This window comes from Temnothorax americanus, unplaced genomic scaffold (assembly GCF_048541705.1).
Source record: "Temnothorax americanus isolate GAGA-0224 unplaced genomic scaffold, ASM4854170v1 Scaffold6, whole genome shotgun sequence".
Lineage (NCBI taxonomy): Eukaryota > Metazoa > Arthropoda > Insecta > Hymenoptera > Formicidae > Temnothorax > Temnothorax americanus.
The window spans coordinates 3354420-3374950 of NW_027509751.1; the positions used below are offsets into that span (position 1 = coordinate 3354420).

Consider the following 20531-nt stretch of genomic DNA (forward strand, 5'->3'; position numbering starts at 1 on the left):
CGCAATCTATTTTAGCCTATCCTGGTAGAAAAATGTCTCAGAAAGTTATCAATCAGGATTTTTATAAAAATTTTCAAACTTTTTCAGAATGCTCAGAATTTTTCAGATTTTTATACGAAATTCTCATCCAATTATTTCTGAAAGTATCTGCATATTTTGTAAGTTTCAATGCTTAAAAAATTTCTGAGAAAATATGAGAAATTTTTTTCACCAAGAAAGAAGACGCGTGACGTCAGCTGTCGCGTGTGAAACAATAGGTATCGAGTCCTTCTCATCGAAAGCACTCGAGAAGGACTCGATAATAATAAGTCAAAGTTTAATCGAAAGTAAACATGACTCTAGACATGTTATGACAAAGCACACGCGAGATCAACATAGTAAGTTAAACAAAGAAAATCGTTCTCACATTTACAATGTTTATTACCAACACTGTCGTCAGTTTAAAGTGATCTCTCAAAACGAAAAAGTCGCGATTCTATAGACAGACTTCTGGCATTAGCAATTTGTAACTGCATGGTAAGCATTAATTATACAGTTAATTTCAAATTTATCCGTATTATTGTAAATTCTGTGTATCAAATTATTGTAAGATCTTTCTATTATATATATTTTTCAAAATCAATCTCATACAACCATATTATAATACGCAAATTATGAAAATACAGTTTTTATTAAATCATTAACAATAACTAAATATTTTGAAAAAATAATAAAATACAAAAATAAATTATTATATTTATAGTGTTATCTGAACTCTTGCTTCAATTTTACGCGTTAACCTTATATTTATATTGCGCTTGACTTAAATTTTACAGTTTTTCCATAAATGAACCATTTGACATCTTCATTACTTTTTACTTATTCCATTCGAAAATGCCAAATTTATTATTTCAGTAATTTTATGTAAAAATTATTAATTGCTAGTTGCTATGATGGGCAACGCATTTCAAAATTAGAAAGTTTAATCTCGTATCACAACTAGTAACACAAAAGTCTATTAATGTTGTCTTATATTATTCGAACAAATAAATATCCGTGCAGAATAATAAAAAAAAACAATAATATTTTATAATTAACATGGTATTTTGCTAGATGTTATACATTAAATGTATACATATTGTTTCTTTGTGCAAAATTTTTATGATTTAGAATATTTTGTAATCCTCGAGTGATTAATCAAATGGTAGCAATAAGTAATGGTAGTTAACACGACTTTAAATATAAACTATTATACATAAAATAAAAAAATGTGTAATAAAGAAAATTTTAATTTATCCAAAGTGTATTAAATACTTGTAATAATAATGTGTTAAGTTTAAACGAAAGGAAGATGCCTGTTAGATGGGGAAACAAAATTTAATCTCAATCTTAGTTTGTTACACAATCACAAAGAGCCTTTATTGTATCGCGAAATTTTTACAATAAGAGAAGCATTAATGTTTGAATTGAACTGACATGAGAGACAAAGAAACGTAACATATATGTATAAAATATAAACTAAAGTATTTGTTTTGCCATCTAATACGCTTAGCCAAAACAAAAATTACATTTAGTAGCATTAATAAAGCGCATAAATCTCAAAAACCCCTCGAGTGCATAAACTTAACTGTACATGTAACAGAATATACGTTCAAAATCGTTATAATGTTTTCCTCTATTTACAAATATTTACTTTCATGTTTCTTTTTCTTCTAACTTAGGCTTATTTCTACAAACACCACCAAACCTGTTTAGAAAATTATCATGGAATTATTCAAATTACTATTCAATGTAATGTTGATTATGGCTTCTGTTTCTAAAAAAATGTTTATCACGAAAGTTTGCGCCGAAATTAATTACCCTTTGGAGAAATATGTAGTACCGAAGCATTATAAGATTAAGTTAGAAGTAGACATTGAAAAGAATATCTACCATGGAAAATCCAATGTCAACATCACCATTTACGAACAAACGAAAACGATATTCTTGCACTCAATCTGTTTGGATATAATTGAAAATGCAACAACAATTGAAAATATTGATATGCGTAAAGGAACCAAACATATCGCAAATGCATATTTTTACATTGAGAAAATGGAAACTACGTATATTTATTTTAACTATGATCTAACACCTGGTAATTATACTCTGAATATGGAATACATGGGTATCATATCCGATATCAGTGACTCCGATATGGGTGGTTTCTTCAAGACTCCGTTTACAAACGAAAAAAGAGATAGAGAGTGAGTAGATTTAAAACTAACAAGAACATATACATTTATACATAATTATATTCATTAAAAAAAATTAATAATTAAATTGTTTAAATCTAAATATTGACTATTTTAACCGATTATATAAGAAATTTCATAAATATGCTATTAGATATAAAGAATGCGTGAGAAAAACACTGTGAAATATTTTAGAGAATTATAATAAAAAAGAACGTCTTAATAACTTCAGTTAAAGATAGGGAATACGTAATTAAAAATTAAAATTATTTACACATAATGCAGAATATTAAACCGATTCCTTGTTTCATCCTTCATTTTGTTACCACTGTATAAATTTTATTTTGTAATGTTTTTAATATAAATAAATAATATATTGTTTAGTATAATTTTTTGTAATACTTTCTTTTCCGCTATAATTAAATACATGAATGCATGTAGTAAAGTATGTAATCAATTAAGAACAAAGTATTCGTCATCCAAGCTTATCTCTATCCATATCAAGTATCAAATATTGAAAGAAATGCTAATTGTTACATTTATATATAATTTCCACACTTTAAGAGCAATCGTGAATTTTATGTTTCGTATATGTGTTGCATGCTATAAAGACATCATTACATATTGTAATATATTATATATATATATATATACTGTACAAATAAATAGAATATATAATAATATATAATAATATTTAATAATAATATAATAGAATAATGTAAAGATACAAAATAATAACAAGAATGCGTACAATAATATAATAAAAAATTATTTTTTAATTGTAACACGTAATCGTATTATAGGTACGTATTTACTCCTATGTCATACGCGTTATTCCTTATACGTGTTACTTCTATACCATATTTTAACACTAACACATTGCAGTTTAAAAATTTGTCATTATTTGAGATATTGTTAAAACTCGTAGATGGTTTGTCGCAACACGTAACTGGGCTACTGGAATGCGACGAACATTTCCATGTTGGGACGAGCCAGGGATAAAAGCTACATTTAAAATTATCGTACACCACCACAAAAAGTACAAGGTTCTATCGAATACGCATTATAGAAAGAGAATCCGTGTTAATAGTGACATTGTAGAAACACATTTTGAAAAAACTCCTGCAATGCCCGCTTATCTTGTAGCTATAGTGTTGTGCAATTTGCCTAAAACAATTGTCATTAAAAATGTAAACTTGAGAAGCAAACAGCAATTTGAACGTGACTTAATATTTACAAGTCGCGTTATAGCAAATGTTATAAGACAATTAAATATTTCTCCAATGCAACAACATCTCGCGGTTCCAGGCTTGATAGATGATGGCATGACAAAGTGGGGACTTATATTTTACAGGTAACATATATATAATTATGTACTTTTAACTGCAATTAAACATTAATGCATAACGGATTAAAAGATAGATTTACTTTTGCTCTTTTAACAAAATAATTCAGAAATTCGTATATTTTTATTGTTAAATTGGTTTTATTACATAATTGTATATACATAGAAAGGTATAATAATTATAGTAATATATGTGCATAACTGAGCTGTAAATTTTGTTCCTAAAAAAAGTGAATTTATTTTATAACTAAAATAAAAAATTTACTTAAATAAAATCAGTACAAAATATACATTTGTTTCATTGATTTGATCAATTGCAATATAAAAAGAGTTATGACTATTAAACACGGTACGTCCTTCTTTTGTATTTACTTTTGTATAAGTTTTAGAGAAAAAGTGTTAATTTTTTAAAACTCACTAAAATATCGAGGCTTTGAACGTTAATTTGTTAAAGGTGTCAATGCAATATTTATCGATGACAGCATGCCACAACAGACAAGTAGTTGATTGTTTAAAAAAAATGTGTAACAATAAAAGATTTTTTAATAGTTATTACAGAACATTTTTAATACTTAAAATTACTTTTATTTTTTAATTAGTTTTAATTAATTTTAACAGTTTCCTATACATTTTATTTTACAACAATTACAGACATATAAGTTGTAAATAAATTTTTCTAAGTATATTTAACATTTTTCGCAAATATGTTTTGCTAAGAATTGTGGTAAGCTGAAACACATAAGTTCAAAAAAAAAAAAAATTATTTTTTAATATGATCTTAATGTTTTAATGTTTTGACTGCAAATATAATTTTTATTCGATCCTGCGTCGGCTCTCATAGCCAATTATTTCTTAACTTGTTTTACTCAGAGCCTATTATATACGTTTGAAACACATAACCATACTATTAAAGGTATAAACTGTAGCGAAGGTTATATATAAAAGTTTAAATATATTTTTTTATAAAGTTATACATACTGAGATTAATGATTATTTTTTTGATAAATTTAGTAAACAAATTTGCATTAAATAAAAATATAATATATTACAACTTTTCCTCATATTTATTAAAATAAAATGATATATATTCGCTTATCTTTATTCATTCTAAACTACATTAAGTCTGAGTAATATTTGAATGCAAGTAGGTAATTATGATATACTAAATAAAATTAAGGAAGCAATAAATAAGGCAACAAGATAAAGGATAGTTCAAACCAATGCGATATATAAATGATTTTTAGAGATGAAGATATTATTTATGATGAAAAGAAAGATAATATTGCCTACAAAATGAAAATAACGTGTTTAATCGGACGCAAAATAACACGACAATGGTTGAGTTCTACGACAAGTCCATCGTGGTGGTCCCACTTCTGGTTAAATGAGGGTATTGCTACGGTTCTTTTTGCATCAAGAGTCATTGATCAGGTTAATTGCTTGTACATCTCTAATATTATTTTACTTACAAATATACTGTACTTTTTTTAAAATGACACAGAAAAAGATTTCAGGAATCCTAATCCTAGTTCTAAGTATTTTCAATGCTATCTGAAAAATTGTTAAAATACATTGAAAGTATTTATATATTTTTAAGATTAATAAGAAATATTTAAAAAACTGCAGTAACAGTATGCAAATGGTGCTGCTGCATATTGCTAGTTAAAGCATTTGTTTAAGTTAAATATTCCACGATTACTTTCATCATCATGTAAGATTTCGTTTCTAGATTATTCCAAATTCTCGCATGTCGGATTTGTTTGTTGTCCAAATTCTGCAAGAATCTCTCTATTTGGACGGCCAAGGAATTATGGAACCTCTTACATCGGAAGACAACATGATCTCTAATATTAATTCAATTTTCTCTTTCTCCTATTATATCAAAGGTAATATAAAGAAGTACAAGATGTAATTAAATAAAATTTAGAAAATTAAGCAAATTAAATGTAGCAAATTTTTCATTGCTGTTAATATATTTGGTTAACTACATTTAATTATTTTATAATGTTATTTGTCATAGCACCTGTTATATTGCGCATGTTGCAACATATAGTCACAGAGCAAGTGTTTCAGATCGGTATCGATATATATTTAAAAAAACAGTGAGTATATATTTCTGTTCTTTTTGCTCTATCTCCATATATTATCTTCAAGTTTCTCCCATCCTTGTATTAATATATTTTTTTTCTCTTCAAATGTGATTTACTTATCCCTTTCTCTATTTTCTTTCCACATGTCCACAACCCCGAGCTAATTTTTATTTTTTTTTCTTGGTTTTATATTAACGATTTTTGATGATTTGTTTGATTAGTTCTTCCTATTATACTATTTCCTATTTTTACTTAATAATAATTTTAAGAATTTTTTGCTTTTATTTCTTTTCCCTTATTTTTACTTTTTTTACATTTTTTACTAACTTACATTTCATTATTTTCTCTTAATTTCTTTATCATTTTATCTTTGCTATTATTTCTCTTTATCAATTCTTAGTTTAATTATTTTTTTCAATGTTCAACTTATTTCAAAATATTCTGACGTTTCCTCTTTTTACTTAATATATCTAAGCATGATTTCAATACATTAATGCAATATATTAATGACTCACGTATTCTTTTACTCTTTACATCTCTATAAAGTAAGTAAGTAATTTAAGTTTTTTTTAGAATTAATTCTTCAACAAGTTACATTAAATTGTATCGTATAAATTCTTTCTATCTTTTTCCCTGTGACTTTTTATCTTATCTTTTGTTAAAATTATATGTATATACTGACATCAGCTGCTAACATACAAAAATAAATTTAGCAATAAATTTTACTTTTTAATGTAATATGTGTTGCATTATATATACTGTATTAACGTGATTAAATTTTGCGAAATTTTTGTTAGATCAGCTACTCCGAGTGATTTCTGGGCTGCTTATATATTACCAGATATTAATATAACAGAGATAATATATCCTTGGATAAGTCAAAATTATTATCCTGTTCTAAATGTAACATGTAATTATAACAATAAAAGCCATTTTACCGTAAGGATGAAAAATACATCAGAGACATGGTGGATACCCTTGACATTTACTATGCAATCGGACATCAATTTTAATGATACTTTACCTGCTATAGTTACTCTTAAAGATATATTCTCTGTACCTATGCTTTCTAAAGATAACTGGATAATACTGAACTTGCAACAAATTGGTAAGTATCAAACGATTATTTTCTTGTATCTTCGCATTTATTTCGCATAATCAAAATGTAGTAAAACAATAAAGAAGAAAATTTAACTCCAATCAAGTATATCAATGTCAAAGTTATTAACTCTCGGTTGTCACACCTATTTTTTCGAACACGTTTGTCACACGGGGTCAATTTGACCCCAACCAATTTTCAAGCAGCTGTTGTGCAAAAACCAACAATTTAAGTGAATTGCAAAAGATTCTAGAATTAAGTTTAAACATTGTAGAATGTATTCTCATTAAAAAAAATTAACTTTTTGAGAGGCATCATGTTCAAAATAATCCTTAAAAGTAAGTTCCAGAAAAATAACAAAATCATAACTTTTATTTTTCAGTGTTTATTGCTCAAAATTTTGAACAATACTCTTAAGATATGTTACTTTAATATAAAAAAATAGTCTAGGGTCACTTTGACCCCGGGTGACAACCAAACGTTAAATTCATTTTTATACAGTTTTACTACACTATAAATTCAATTTTTTATATTATAGGTATATACTGTTAATTTTAGATTATATTATTGTTTTATTGTCAAATTCAAATTATTACACATGCACATTTATGTAACAAACCATTTTGTTGGAGCATATATATTTAATGTGCTTAAATATCTTTTCAAGTACCTACATTATGATAAAATTGTTAAACATTAATTACATAAATTTGGAAAATTACTTTTTTTTATAAAAGTTAACCCTCCGAGAACACACCTATTTTTTCATTCACGGAGAACACTCTGGGTCAATCTGACCCTATACACACTTTGATCGTCCACCATTTTAAATTGACGAGTGCGATCAGCTTGAAAAAATTTCCAGATGTACTTGGAACATTGTTAAATCAATTGATATAAATAAAAAGTGCCGTTAAAAAATTCAAAAAAAAAAAAAAATTTTAAAAAAATTTTTTTTTTAATGGCTACTTTCGCCCTTCTCTACAGGCATGAAAAGTCGAACTTTCCGTGGAGATGTTGTAAAAATATTTTTATTACTTAAGAATATTTTAAGTTTTATTTTAAGCGCCAAATTTTATGTGTGTTAATTATTTTTTTATTTTAATAACATATTCTGTTTCATGTTATATACCATTCATTTTCTTTGATTTTTATCCTTTGATTTTTATATGTTTCTTAAGATTTTAGGTTTCATATTTATGTCACAGAGCAAATGTATATTATATTTCTCACGTTAATATATTTGTTCAAATTATGATGTGTTTTTTTTCGTGCTGTTATATTTATTTTTAGTAAAACACTTAACAATATTTTTAAATGATCTAATTACGCTATTTTTAAACTTAGAGCATTTTAACAGTCAACTTTTTATAAGTAATGTACGTTCAACTGATATGCACACATTATTAAACTTATGTACTTTTCTGCTATCTTTTTTTCTGGACAAGATTTAATGGTCAATAACATTAATTTATTTTCTAACAGGATATTATCGTGTCAACTACGATGCTGAGAGTTTGCGAAGAATTGCATGTTATCTCAATTCTAAAAATTATACAAATATTCATGTTCTTAATCGTGCTCAAATCATCGACGATGCATTTTATTTTACCATGACGAGCCAGCTCAATGCCTCTATATTTTGGGAACTTACAAGATATCTACGACAAGAGACAGAATATGTAGCATGGTATCCTATGATCAAAGTTCTTGAACGCATATCTTACATCTTTCAATTTCCAGATGAAAGTAAATATGTCAAGGTAAAAGATGTTGCTCAGAAAAGTTGTTACATCAAAACATTATACACTTTGTAATAAAATAACAATTGTGACATAATTGATTCGATAAAATATCCCAGTAAGCAAAATACAGCATGCGGCAGCAAAGATTAGAATTCCACACCAATACCACAGCCATCTATTCTATGATTTCGGCTCTGATCAGAATGTGTCTGCGCAGGTTTATAGCTATCTGAGATGATACATGTAGAGTCGTAGCTAGATATATATGCAGCTATAATAATTCTGTTACGTTTTTTACAATTTTGTTCAACAAAAATTTAAACGTGAAAGACCCTCATAAAGTTGGTATTATCACCATAAAAAGTATCTTTTAAAAAAAGTGAAAAAAAGCGCCAAGTGTTTATTGTTTATATGCTGTTACAAAACTAATGCAAAGCTATAAAGATTTTTAAATATTACAATACCAAACTACGTTTATCCTAAAGTGAATCTAAACGCGTTATATACGTATAATTTTTATGTATTACAACATAAAATTACAATGTTTTAAAACCGGTATGTCGTTTTGGGCACAATTCCTCTATATAATGATAAAAAAAATCTAAAAATTTTCTAATTATGTTGCATCTATTTTTTTGAAAAAGTATTCTTAAGTGCACGTATATCGCACGCCCCATGACTTTTTCAGACATAATTAACAACCTAATTAAAAATATTTATAATTTTACAATATTTAGACGATCATACTCGGACAATTGAAACAGCTTCTTCAAACAATAAAATATAACGATCGAATGGACCGTTATTTAATGGAATGTTTAAGACAAGAAGCTGTAAAATGGGCCTGCGTTCTAAATGATTCTAACTGCAAGATAATGGCCTTGAATAAACTGCAACGGCACCTAACAGATCATGTGTAACTTAAACGTTCTTTTTTAACCATACATTTGTATTATTTACAATGCCCTATAAAGTAATTTAAAAATATTTAAAACATGCACGTAAGATTCTAAACTAACTTTCATATCTTGTCTTTTCAGACGTCATAAACTCTTGCCGGGGTGGAAGAAATGGACATATTGTAATGGTTTATCGAGAGCAAATAAAGCTGTTGTAACAAGTTTGTGTCAAATGTATATGTATGAAACTCTATCCCAAAGAGAACCAAAAAGTTTAGAACTCCTGGCTTGTTCTAAACATTTTTACATAAATTTCATCATTATGAGATCAGAGGATTATAATGAATGTGATATGTATTCTAATAAAAATATTTTTGAAACTATAAGAGAAAATAGCATTGATAATATTAACTTTTTTCATTACAATGTTGCGAAACATGCACGAGATAACTTAGTACTTGATCATATATTAGAAAATTGGGAGAGAGCAAAACCCAAGTAAATTATTTTCTTCCGTATAAATATATTCTATCGTAATGATGAAAGCATATTATATTAAGTTTTAAAAATCGTTTGTTTTGTTTTCACAGAGAAATTAGTCCGACTGCAGCATTACTTGATATTATAAATCACGTATATTCTAAGGAACAACTTGATAAGGTAATATTTACAAACGTTATTGCTGCTCACATTTTATCTTTTCATTTTATTAATCTTAAAAATTGTCCTTCACAATGCTAAAATTATTTATTACGTTAGCAACATGTGGATTATAAATTTTCTAACATATTAGTAAATTTTAAATTATTTTGCAGATTCATGAATTTATTAAAAACAGAGCAATTGAATTAATTTCGGATATTCACAACAAGATTGATGTACGTTTGTCTCAAATCGAAAATCAGAAAAACACTTTTGTTTCCGTGTTTGGAATCAGTTCAGCCGGCCGAAAAATAGAAGACTGCAATGCTTGATGATTAAAAGTAAAACAAATGCATTATAGATTTTTGAAAAAATTGTTGTCAGACATTTTTATATATTTCTTATGTTACTCCAGTATTTATTTAGATTTATATATTGCTTATCGAGTTTGTAAAGGTTTGGGAACGTTCCTCAAAAACGCCCTTTAAGGCCCCTTTGGGGATAAATATTGCTTATCCATTGTCCATTATGTCCATTATATATGAGATTTATAGTTATTTCTGTGACTACGTAGAATATCTTAAAATATTATTATAAGAGTCTCTCTCTCACTAGTTATTTTAATATATATACATGTACATACATATATGTTTACATATATGTGCATGCGTATATAAATATAATTTATTATTTTAATAAAATAATAACTTTTACAAAAATACATATAATAAATTTGTGATAATTATTAATATTAAGAAGAACGTTACCTATATTAGTACGTTACTTATATTTATAATATAATATGTTAATATATATATTATTATATATTTTAGTAATTATTAATGTGTAATTAATGTAATAAATATTTAATTATTATATTAATAGCTTTAAGATAATGTTGATAAAATATTAGCAATATGTTTTAACACATGTTATATTATTTATATATATATTTAATTTAAAATATTAAATATATCTATTTTAATATTTTAAATTTTATAACAATATTTATGATATATTATTTAAATTAAATTGCATTGTTATCTAACGAAATACACGCCCTTAATCCTCGTGAGCGTTACTCGGATAAACCCGCGTTTCGAGGTTTCGCGCGCTTTCGCGAGTCCGTCATCGTCGTTCGCCGCGACGCCGCCGGATGGCGTCACCAGGACGAGACGCGAGCGCGGCGGCCGGCGCACCTAACCGGCCGCGGGGAGGGGGGGGACGCACATTATTGCACAAGCGCAGTCGAGCGGCCAAGACGAACGCAGTGACCCGGCGTCTCGGCGAGTGAAGCAGTGAAGTGTCCGTTGATTTGCGGAGTGATCCCTGACGGTTTGCGGGCCCGTGCCTTCCTTTGCGGATCTGACGAGGACGCCACGCCGCGTACGGTGAGTGCTGGCGAGTAGCGCGTAATCGCGTCTCGGGCGATCGAGCGCCTCGCGCTCCCGGACCCGCCTGTCGCCGTCCCGGGATTTCCGTTAACTCCGGCCGCAAAAACCCCGTAAAGTTCCGCGTACGCGCGTCCCGATCGCCCGGCTTCGCGAAGCGCGATCTCGCCTGTCGCCGGCGATCGCGTGGAAGTCTCGGGAGAATTTCGATCGAGTACGGGCGTCTCGAGTCCGTCTGGAGTATCGGTCCATCCGGGATGCTCCGCCATCCGGGGAAAAAAGTACGTCTTTTTTTTTTCGCCCGGTTAGAAATTTTTCTTCTCCCCCTTCTCCCTCCCTCCACGGACGGCGACAGGCGATTAGATGGTTTTTGCTATTCGTGCGCGAACGACACGTCGCGTCGCGGCGTCGTCCTGGAACCGAAGTAAGAACTCTGTGTAATTCTCGAAACTTTGCGCAGAACAGGAGTCATTTTGCGACGAAATATTGAAATTTTTACCGGGGGCGCAAGCCTATTTCCGGGTTTTTTTTTTTTTCGTCGATTGCACCGTCAAATTTTGTAACAGGAAAATGCCGGTTTTGTCCGCGCACGTTTTTGTAGACACCGCGCGGCCGTAAGATATTTATTATCGTCTCTTGTTTGTGTGGACATTCCGCCTTTTTGCGTTTACGCATTTATGCGAGCTTGTCGTCGCGCTCGATTCAAGGTTAGCAGGGTCAAAGAGAATTACGGACCTGTCGTTGCCTGTGGGCAAGACGCACACGTTTCTTGCTCGTCTCCCCCTTCGGGAAACGCGTAGAGACTAGAGGGCAGTTAATTCTCTCCCGGGTCCATGTGCCATTTTGTTGGTTCGACATCTGTTTGACGCGATAAAAATTTTACATTGCTCGAATGTTCATGTAGCGCGTGCCGAATGTTGGTATATTTTTCGCGTACCGATGTGTGCTGATAATACTTTTCTATAATCTTGAACCAAACGGTAGAATAATAAACAAAATTTCGATATTACGGCCGGTATTCATAGTCTTCCGATCTTATCACCTGTTTAAGATCGTCCTAAGGGGCTAGAGAACCTTGAACCTTGACGAGCAAAAAAAAATTTTTTTTTAAATTAAATATTTAAGAAATAAAAAACTGACAATGAATATTTGAAACTTCGGCACGCGATTCTATATTCTTTTATATGGTTATTTTAAAAGAAATATTAATATTAACTTATTGAGAAATATTAATATAATAACGGGAGTTATTAAATAACCATAAAAGAATATAGAATTATGTGCGAAAGTTTCAAATACTCAGAATTTTTGTATTTCTTAAATATTTTACTTTAAAAGAGAAGGTCCATTTTTCGCTTGTCTACTTTAAGTACTACGAGGGTCGGTATGGAAGTACAATGTCTCCTAATTTTTTTCTTTCAAATCTGGTGCCATAGAACATTTTCACCGAGTTGTCACTTATGAAGTCTCTAATTGCACTATGTTGAGTGGCGTTGTGAGTCAGTTACGCGTCACACGAGCAGTTCAAACTGATGTGTGTTTCAGATATGCGTAACAGACAAGGGCGGTGATTGAATTTCTTGGAAGAAATGAGTCCTATTGAAAAATCCATTCGCCTTTCAGAAATGATGTCATCGTAAACATTTCTGAGACGCGAACGGATTTCAATGGTTGCAGAAAAAACAACTCGGCGAGCAATCAGTGATTTTTTAAAATGACGGGTCCTGGCCTTTTTCTCTGGATTCAAGTGCAGAAACCAATCGTGTAATAAAGAATCAATGCGCGCTCATCGAGTTGTTTTCTCCGCTGAACACAACCATTGGAACTCATGCATTTCCTCCACGGTAAGAAATTTAATCACTGCTCTTGTACTTTTGGTATATACGCATATCTGAAACGCACACCAGTTTGACCTGCTCCTGTGACACAGTCACGTACCCGATCGCAACGTCACTTAACATAATGCAACTAGAGACTTCAAATAACGACTCGGTGAAACGCAAAATTTTTTGTGGCGCCAGATTTGAAAGAAAAAAAATTAGGAGGCATTACTTTCGTACTCTCGTATTTCGAAATGTCATACGATCATTTCATTGGAGTATTATAGATCGCTTTAATATACTCTATGACGATCTTAAATATAAGATCAGATTATGAGTACTTTTACATCGAGTTTCAACGCAAGCTAATAAAAAAATTCTATGCCGAATATGAGAACAGCGTATGTGATATTCGTGATCATTTCATCACTGGAAATACGTGAAAAAGGCGAGTCTAGACATTTCAGGTAGATGATAACTTGACGTAGTGATATTGAAAGGTATCGATAAGATTTGATTCAATCGAACTCAGACGTTTCGTATATAATCGAACGAATAAAAATACCGTGCAGTCCGGAAATTTATCAGATCCATTTTGTAAAATCTGAAATTGTAGTTCTTATATAGAAAATTAGTTTACTTTTGAGCAAAACTATACTAGGGGTGTATTTTTGCTTTAATATTTTTGTGCTAAAAATATATCAAAAGTACATTTTTGCTTTTTCTCTCGATTACGTTAAATTATAGATATGTATACAATTTATGATTTGTATTTATCCAATTTTATTTATTAGTATAGATATTACTTGTACGGTCTGCGAATTACTTTTAATCTGACACCGGAGAAATAATTGAAAAATGTATTCTCCGATCATTTACTGACATTTCTACGTTTTTTCTCGTATGCAACGACACTTGCCGGATGACTTCTAGCGCAGAATAAGTTCTTCTTTTTCTACCCTCTCCCGCCTCTCCGGACGAGAGAACGGTCCGTCGTTAATTTCACGATTCCGATAGTCGTGATCTGGTTTCCGTGGATAATAAGAGCGGCAATCTCGTCGCGCGGTTTTCGATTCGTTTCTGCGGTTTCGCGATTCCGTCCGTCATCTCCGTACGTAGAGACAGGGCAGATTTATTTTTGCGCACGTCGAACAAATCAATGACGAACAGCCGACAGCCTCCCTCCTTCTCCCATCTCCTCCTTCTCCACCGCGGTAGGAAACCCCTCCGGCCGTCTCTCTTATCCGATTCGTATGCGCGGCCCGTACGCGTGCGATCGCGTAGCCGATTCCGAGCACGGACCGCGGAGTTCCGGTTCCTATTCAAGTGTATAAGCATCCTCCGCCATCCCGGCGAATACACCTCGCCCTCGTCTTCGAAGCCCTCTTCTTCCTCTCGTATATCGCGTATCGTCGCGCGTGTATTCCTGTTTCGCGCTCGTTCTGCTCGGCACCCGCCGAGATACCGACCGTGTATTTCTCATCTCCGGGAGATGCTCCATTGCAGAGACCGCCGCCCATCATCGTGTCGTTCGAGGGAATTATATACATGTTTACGCGCAACTTTGCGAGTTTTCATTATTTCGCCGCTCCCGCGTTATTATTTTCTGCCTCTTCCCGATCTATTTATGCGCCGCCGCGTAAATTAATTTCCCTTGTTTCTCTCCGCGCCGACAAAGAGATGGCGGAGATAGCGTCGGGACGGCGTTAACGAGCATTTAATTGCGGGGAAATTAACGCTAGGGAGGAATTGCATAATGCTGCTAATAAATAAATTATCAAATTATTATGTACAACAGAAGTTATAAGTCGAATTGAATCGTGAGAGATTGCACGCGGGACGACGAGAGGAGAAAGAGAGAAAGAGAAGCGTCGATACGATCGATAGGATATGTTCGGAACAGCTCCAGGGGACTTTCGTTCTCTCTTGTTGTCGCTCCTTCGTCATCGATTACGCCTAGCTAACTATTCGCGGATGGAAAATAAATACCGCGTTGCCCTCGGCCGGGTATAATACGGCCATACTCGCGAATCATTCTCGGATTCAAGTTGTCGAAAGCTGCGGTTGTCGACCTCGCCCCGCTCGACACGCTTCTGTCGTTTTCTTTTTAACGCGCCGGCGAGGTGAAATCCTCTAACGGGATTTGGAGTAAACCATAAAAAACGGCGCGAAGGCATTGCGGCATTGGGTTTCTTTGTTCCGGGCGCGCGCGCGGAAACCTTCGCTCTGCTCGCGATCGAACCGCCGGCGATCGGGGGAGGAATTTTCGTGTGTACACACGAAAGATGTTTCGATAGTTTTCCGTGGCAGACACTTTGGGACGAGGGGAAACGAGAGAGAGAGAGAGAGAGAGAGAGAGAGAGAGAGAGAGAGAGAGAGAGAGAGAGAGAGAGAGAGAGAGAGAGAGAGAGAGAGAGAGAGAGAGAGAAAGGAGATGGTCAATCAGTCATCTTTATATTCTTTATTTGATTAATGCTATAGTCGGGAGACTATAGCTTTCAACTCGAGAGTCTCCAATATAATTTTTTGTCTTGATTCTGTTCGATGAAATATTTATTTCAGTTAAGCAAGTATGTTTATGGATCTCTATGATATTTCGATATATTATACTTTTTGAAAAAGCCATTGATGCGCGCTAAACTGACACTAAATAAAAGTGAAAAGATGAAAATGTTGATTTGGAGATTAGAATTATTGGATTTTAGTTACTTTGATCTGTTATACGTGCAACGCGGGAGGAAGAAGGGAATGTATTTTTCGACGATCGATATCGATTTACACGCACGTTGAAGGCGTTCGTAGCCACAAGAGGCAGGAGGTAAAGTAAGGTGAGACATGAATGTTTCACGACGTGACGTCTCGCCGTCAGTAACAACAAATTATAACGCGATATCTCAGGCACGTATATCGTATATGTGGCCAATGGGGAGGGCCTGCGAAGCCTGAAGCGCGTCTTTGTGTGCGCGCGTCGTTTCGTTTTATTCGACAGCGGTAACGTCGTCGTAACACGAGAAGATATTGTCCACTTGACGACGGAGAACCACCGCGTGGCCGAGGCGCACTCTTTGCGCACGTGATATTTCATTCCACACAGGCCCCGTTCTCCGGTTATATACCAAATAACCCGCGCGCACATTCCTCCTCCCCTATAAATATACCAAGCTTAACCCTCAAATTGTGTAATCGCCGCCCGTTTAGATTTTACGGGAAATATTTAGCTCTCTTTCAACACGAAAAGATATATACTTTGGAACACGTATGATCGAGAAAAATTCGCCCGTAATCTTCCAATAATAATAATCATTGCGTCTATTGACATCAGTTTATTCTCCGATGCAAACGTTTCGACGTATTCTTTTCATAATTTACACGACGGATCGATCCTAGACCAGATAACAAACAACATTCCATTCCACTAGACCACTTAAGGCTCATGTATCAATTTAATATCTTAATAATTATCAGTAATGGATGAAGCCTGTCCGATCGTAACGTACGTTTTGTGTGCCTCATCTTGGTCAATCGATCTCAAATGTTATTCACTACCTTCACACGCGCGGCGTCCTTTTTTTTCTTCGTCCATGAAATTCCGAGCTCTCGGATCTATACGAGGATCCGAGGATACGTTTCGTAACGTTCGCCAGGTAGAGGCAGGCGGGGTAGAGTCGAGGAGGGAAAAGGAGGAAGAAGATGAGGAAGAAATAAAGCAAAAGACACAGCCGTATATAGCGGAGGCGGTCGATCGGTCGGGGGTCGGGGGTGAGAGGGAGGCGCGGGAGGCGAGGGAGAGAGCCAGGAGGGCCCCGCGTTTCGAATGGGCGAAGACCCGGGGGCCCCCGAGGAAAGGTGAGCTCGCCGGGGCTCCTTGTCCCCGGGACGTTTAATTTCAGACAGTCCCGAGGAGCTCTCTCGCAACATCTATACGCGCCGCGTTTAACGTCGGGACACGGGGGCCTTGGGAAGAGATGCTCGCGATCAGGGTAGGCCTCTCGGAACCAGTTCTCGCACCTTAAACCGCGCGCCGCGCCAGAGCGGTGCGCGGTTCTCACGCATTACGGCCGCGCCGCGTGATTTCATCCGGCTTAATTGGCCCGCCGGGCCCGAATGAGAATCCCTGAACGATACCGTCCGTGCGGGGCAGGATATACCGTGCGGCCGTGTGCATTAAGGAAAGCCGGCCCGGTTAGGCTTGATGCGCATTGGCACACCCGCCATATTCGATTATCTCGCGGCGCGGCGGCGCGGCCGGCACAATTTGTTGATTTTCGATCGAAATGATACACATCAGATTCGTGGACCTAAAGGAATTGACATAAAGATGACGTGGGAGTTTTTAGGAAAAAGTTTAGCGCACAGTGATTATTTTTTTTATTGCTTTGCACGCGAGCAAGAATGACTTTGGATAAATTAGTCTTACTCGTAGTCCAGAGAAACTTATATATTGATGCTAAGAATAATAGAAACGGTCCGGACTGGTTCTCCGGATCGCGGCGAACTCGACGAGTCGTGTTATCGTTAGTAAAGTCAATTGCGATCTTTTACGTGCACGCGTATACGCCCACGCACGTGCGGCGGGACGACGCCGCGACGTGACGCGCGACGAACGCCGCATGATTAAAAACTTCGCGTGGCTGCGAAGATGTTCATACGCGATGCATAGCAATGAAGCGCCGTTCCGTAAAAACGGCGATGCGCGTCTCTCGGCAAAAAGGAAGGTATAAATGGTTTCCTGCGATCGCGCGCTTTTTTTCCCCGCACTACCGGTCTTCCTCGCTTTTTTCCCGTTCGTGCTTCATTCTCGATCTCTCGTGTCTATCGCGACCGACGATCGCTCTCTCTTACCGGTTGCGATCTTTGGAGGAAGCAAAAGTGGAAGAAGAGACGGATTAGCAAGTGTTTTTTTATATTTTATTTTATTTCACGTCTGCGCGAGTTCCTGAATAGGGTGACTGGACATTCTTGTTGCTCAAGAGACATCTTTTCTTGAAATGTTCTCACGCGGGTTTCGGAAACGCCTAATCACGTATTTGCAGCGTGTGATTTGACAGGAAGATGTATCTCTTTCAACCGCAATTTATTTGTACAGTACTTAAATGTGAGACTCGTGTGTCAAGTGATACACTCGAAGGGTAATTAAAAATAAAGCCATAATGGATGTTTATAATTAGTAAAGAATATATATAAAACACAAATAGAGTTTCGTTCACGTTTCAAGAATTATAAATGTCCTCTGTTTCTTTCCTTCCCATTTTATATATAAACACGCCTAAGAAGTTATGGTCGCCTTACTTTCGGATCAACCCCGCAATAATGCGAGGTCATAAATCATCACCGACGGGAAATGTCGTATATACGCAGTGGTGTGCCGCGTTGTCTCAACAGAAAAGAGGGTTGTAGAATACATAGCATTTATACACCATTATGATGTCGGCACTCGGCAGCGATTCTCGTCTCGAGCTATCGCGTATCGACTAAGTATACATATATATAGCCCCGGAATAGATCGTATTAATTATTTCGTAAGATTGGTTCTCCTTTCACGGACCACTGAACGCGATAGCGAATTCTTTAGGAATAAATCACACACACACACACACACACACACACACACAGGCGCGGTATATATAAGTGCCGCAGAAAAGCGCGGACCAGCCCGGTTCCGCTGTGATTATGCAACTTTTGTATCGCGTCACCCTGTTCTCTATCTTTCGGTACGATAACGCGCGGTTCGGAGATTTTTAGGTTTGTTATTCGAAGCCGCGAGACGTGACGAGCGAGGTATATCGTTCTAACGGAAAATCCTAACGAAAATTATGTGTGTATAATTTTACGATAAGACTGTGACTGACAATCTAAACGTCACGTGCCTGCGTGCTATCTGTCATCTATAAACCTGTGAGGAACATAAATTATTCGAGGTATACATTTCTGTGTGTCTCTTATCAAACCGTTCTTCGTAAACTTCGGCGAGATGTTTCCTTGTGGGATTTCGTTGCGACGAGGAAAGTTTGTTTTCTCATCGCCGAGAGATTTCGTCGAACCCCTTGAACAAAGCCGTTCCCGTTCGCCCGATAGCTCGCGTAGAGGCGCGTGTCGCGACCTTCCTTCACCTAGGGAGATTTTCGGCTTCTCAATCGCGCGCGTACGTACCTATTGTGTCGTGCGTGCACACGCGCGCCTCGCGCGCCGGTCGCGAGCGCGCCTTTATTCCCGAGAAGCGGCGCGGCCAGGGACGAACGAATGGACGGATGAAGGGCCCGGGAGGAAGGGGGAGGTATGAGGGTTATGGGGGCACGTTCACACAAAACGGCCACTACAGACACCGGCAGCTGTTCACCATCCGTGCCCTACTCTCCACGCTCTCGCTCCCTCTTCTCCCCCGCATTCTTAGCTCGGCTTAACCTCGCCCTTCCTCCCCCACTCGCGCGTTCGCTATTCCCCCGCCTTTCCCGCTGCCCCCAGGCCACTCCGCGCTCGTACAAAAATTCGTGTAGCTTCTGTGCCCCGTCCGCTCCGCTCCCTTTCTCGTTTCTCTCTCGATCCTCGATCGATCGTAACGGAGATTTCGTACGAACCGCCACGATACCAGCGTACTTTTAGAAGTTTCTATCGAGCCACGAAATGTAAATTTTTTATTACATCCTTTACTATATATTTTTTTTAGACAAACGTTGAGTCAACTTTTTGCCAACGCAAATATTCAAGTATCACAATGCTTATTGAATAATTACTGATTAAAATACTTTTCATTTAATTTTATGCAAGATGATTACGAAAGTATATTTTTCAAAAATTATAATATCTTTTAAGAGCTTTGATTTACTTAGATTGACTTTAAGTTTGACTTGTAGGTATATAATTAAAGAAACGAGTAGTGAGATGAAAATCGGCGGGTGTTGATCAAAGAATTTGATCATAATTCAAACTGTTGAAAATGCAGGAAGTATATACAAGCACGCTTGCGCGCAATCGGATAGCGTTACGCAATCCTTGTGATCGAACATGTGATTGAACATGTGATCGAAATATTGCAAAGTTTCTCGCGTTTGAGACGAACGTAAATCTCTCGTCGCGCCGGTCCTTTAGCCTCGAGGTATAGATGCACGGGAAATTCTTTTTTTGTGCACATTGTGAGAATTTCTCGTATGATTGACGGGCGGCCCGTGTGTGGTTGAAACTCCACCTTTTCGTCGTTCGTCGCTTCTGCATTCCGCCAACCGTTTCTTTTTAATTTTTTTCCCAACCTTTTGTGTAGTTTGCAAAATTGTACGAAAGCCGCACCGCCAA

The 20531-nt window shown here is 35.4% G+C and overlaps 2 protein-coding genes across 2 annotated transcripts in view; both read left to right on the plus strand.

The window, feature by feature from the left end:
- Window positions 1-86: 86 nt before the first annotated feature.
- LOC143905183 (aminopeptidase N-like) lies at window positions 87-10670 on the plus strand. Its single transcript, XM_077420403.1, has 12 exons — window positions 87-516; window positions 1701-2225; window positions 3142-3567; window positions 4803-4989; window positions 5288-5444; window positions 5579-5660; window positions 6446-6756; window positions 8233-8510; window positions 9230-9408; window positions 9533-9889; window positions 9982-10051; window positions 10207-10670. The coding sequence occupies exons 2-12, from the start codon at window positions 1744-1746 to the stop codon at window positions 10363-10365; spliced, it is 2688 nt and encodes an 895-aa protein (XP_077276529.1). The 5' UTR covers window positions 87-516; window positions 1701-1743; the 3' UTR covers window positions 10366-10670.
- A 597-nt stretch (window positions 10671-11267) lies between these two features.
- The window catches only part of LOC143905043 (uncharacterized), a 95403-nt gene continuing 86139 nt past the window's right edge, over window positions 11268-20531 (plus strand). Inside the window, exon 1 of the mRNA XM_077420152.1 lies at window positions 11268-11424. The gene's annotated coding sequence lies outside the window, so the exon portion shown is untranslated. The remainder of the gene's footprint in view (window positions 11425-20531) is intronic.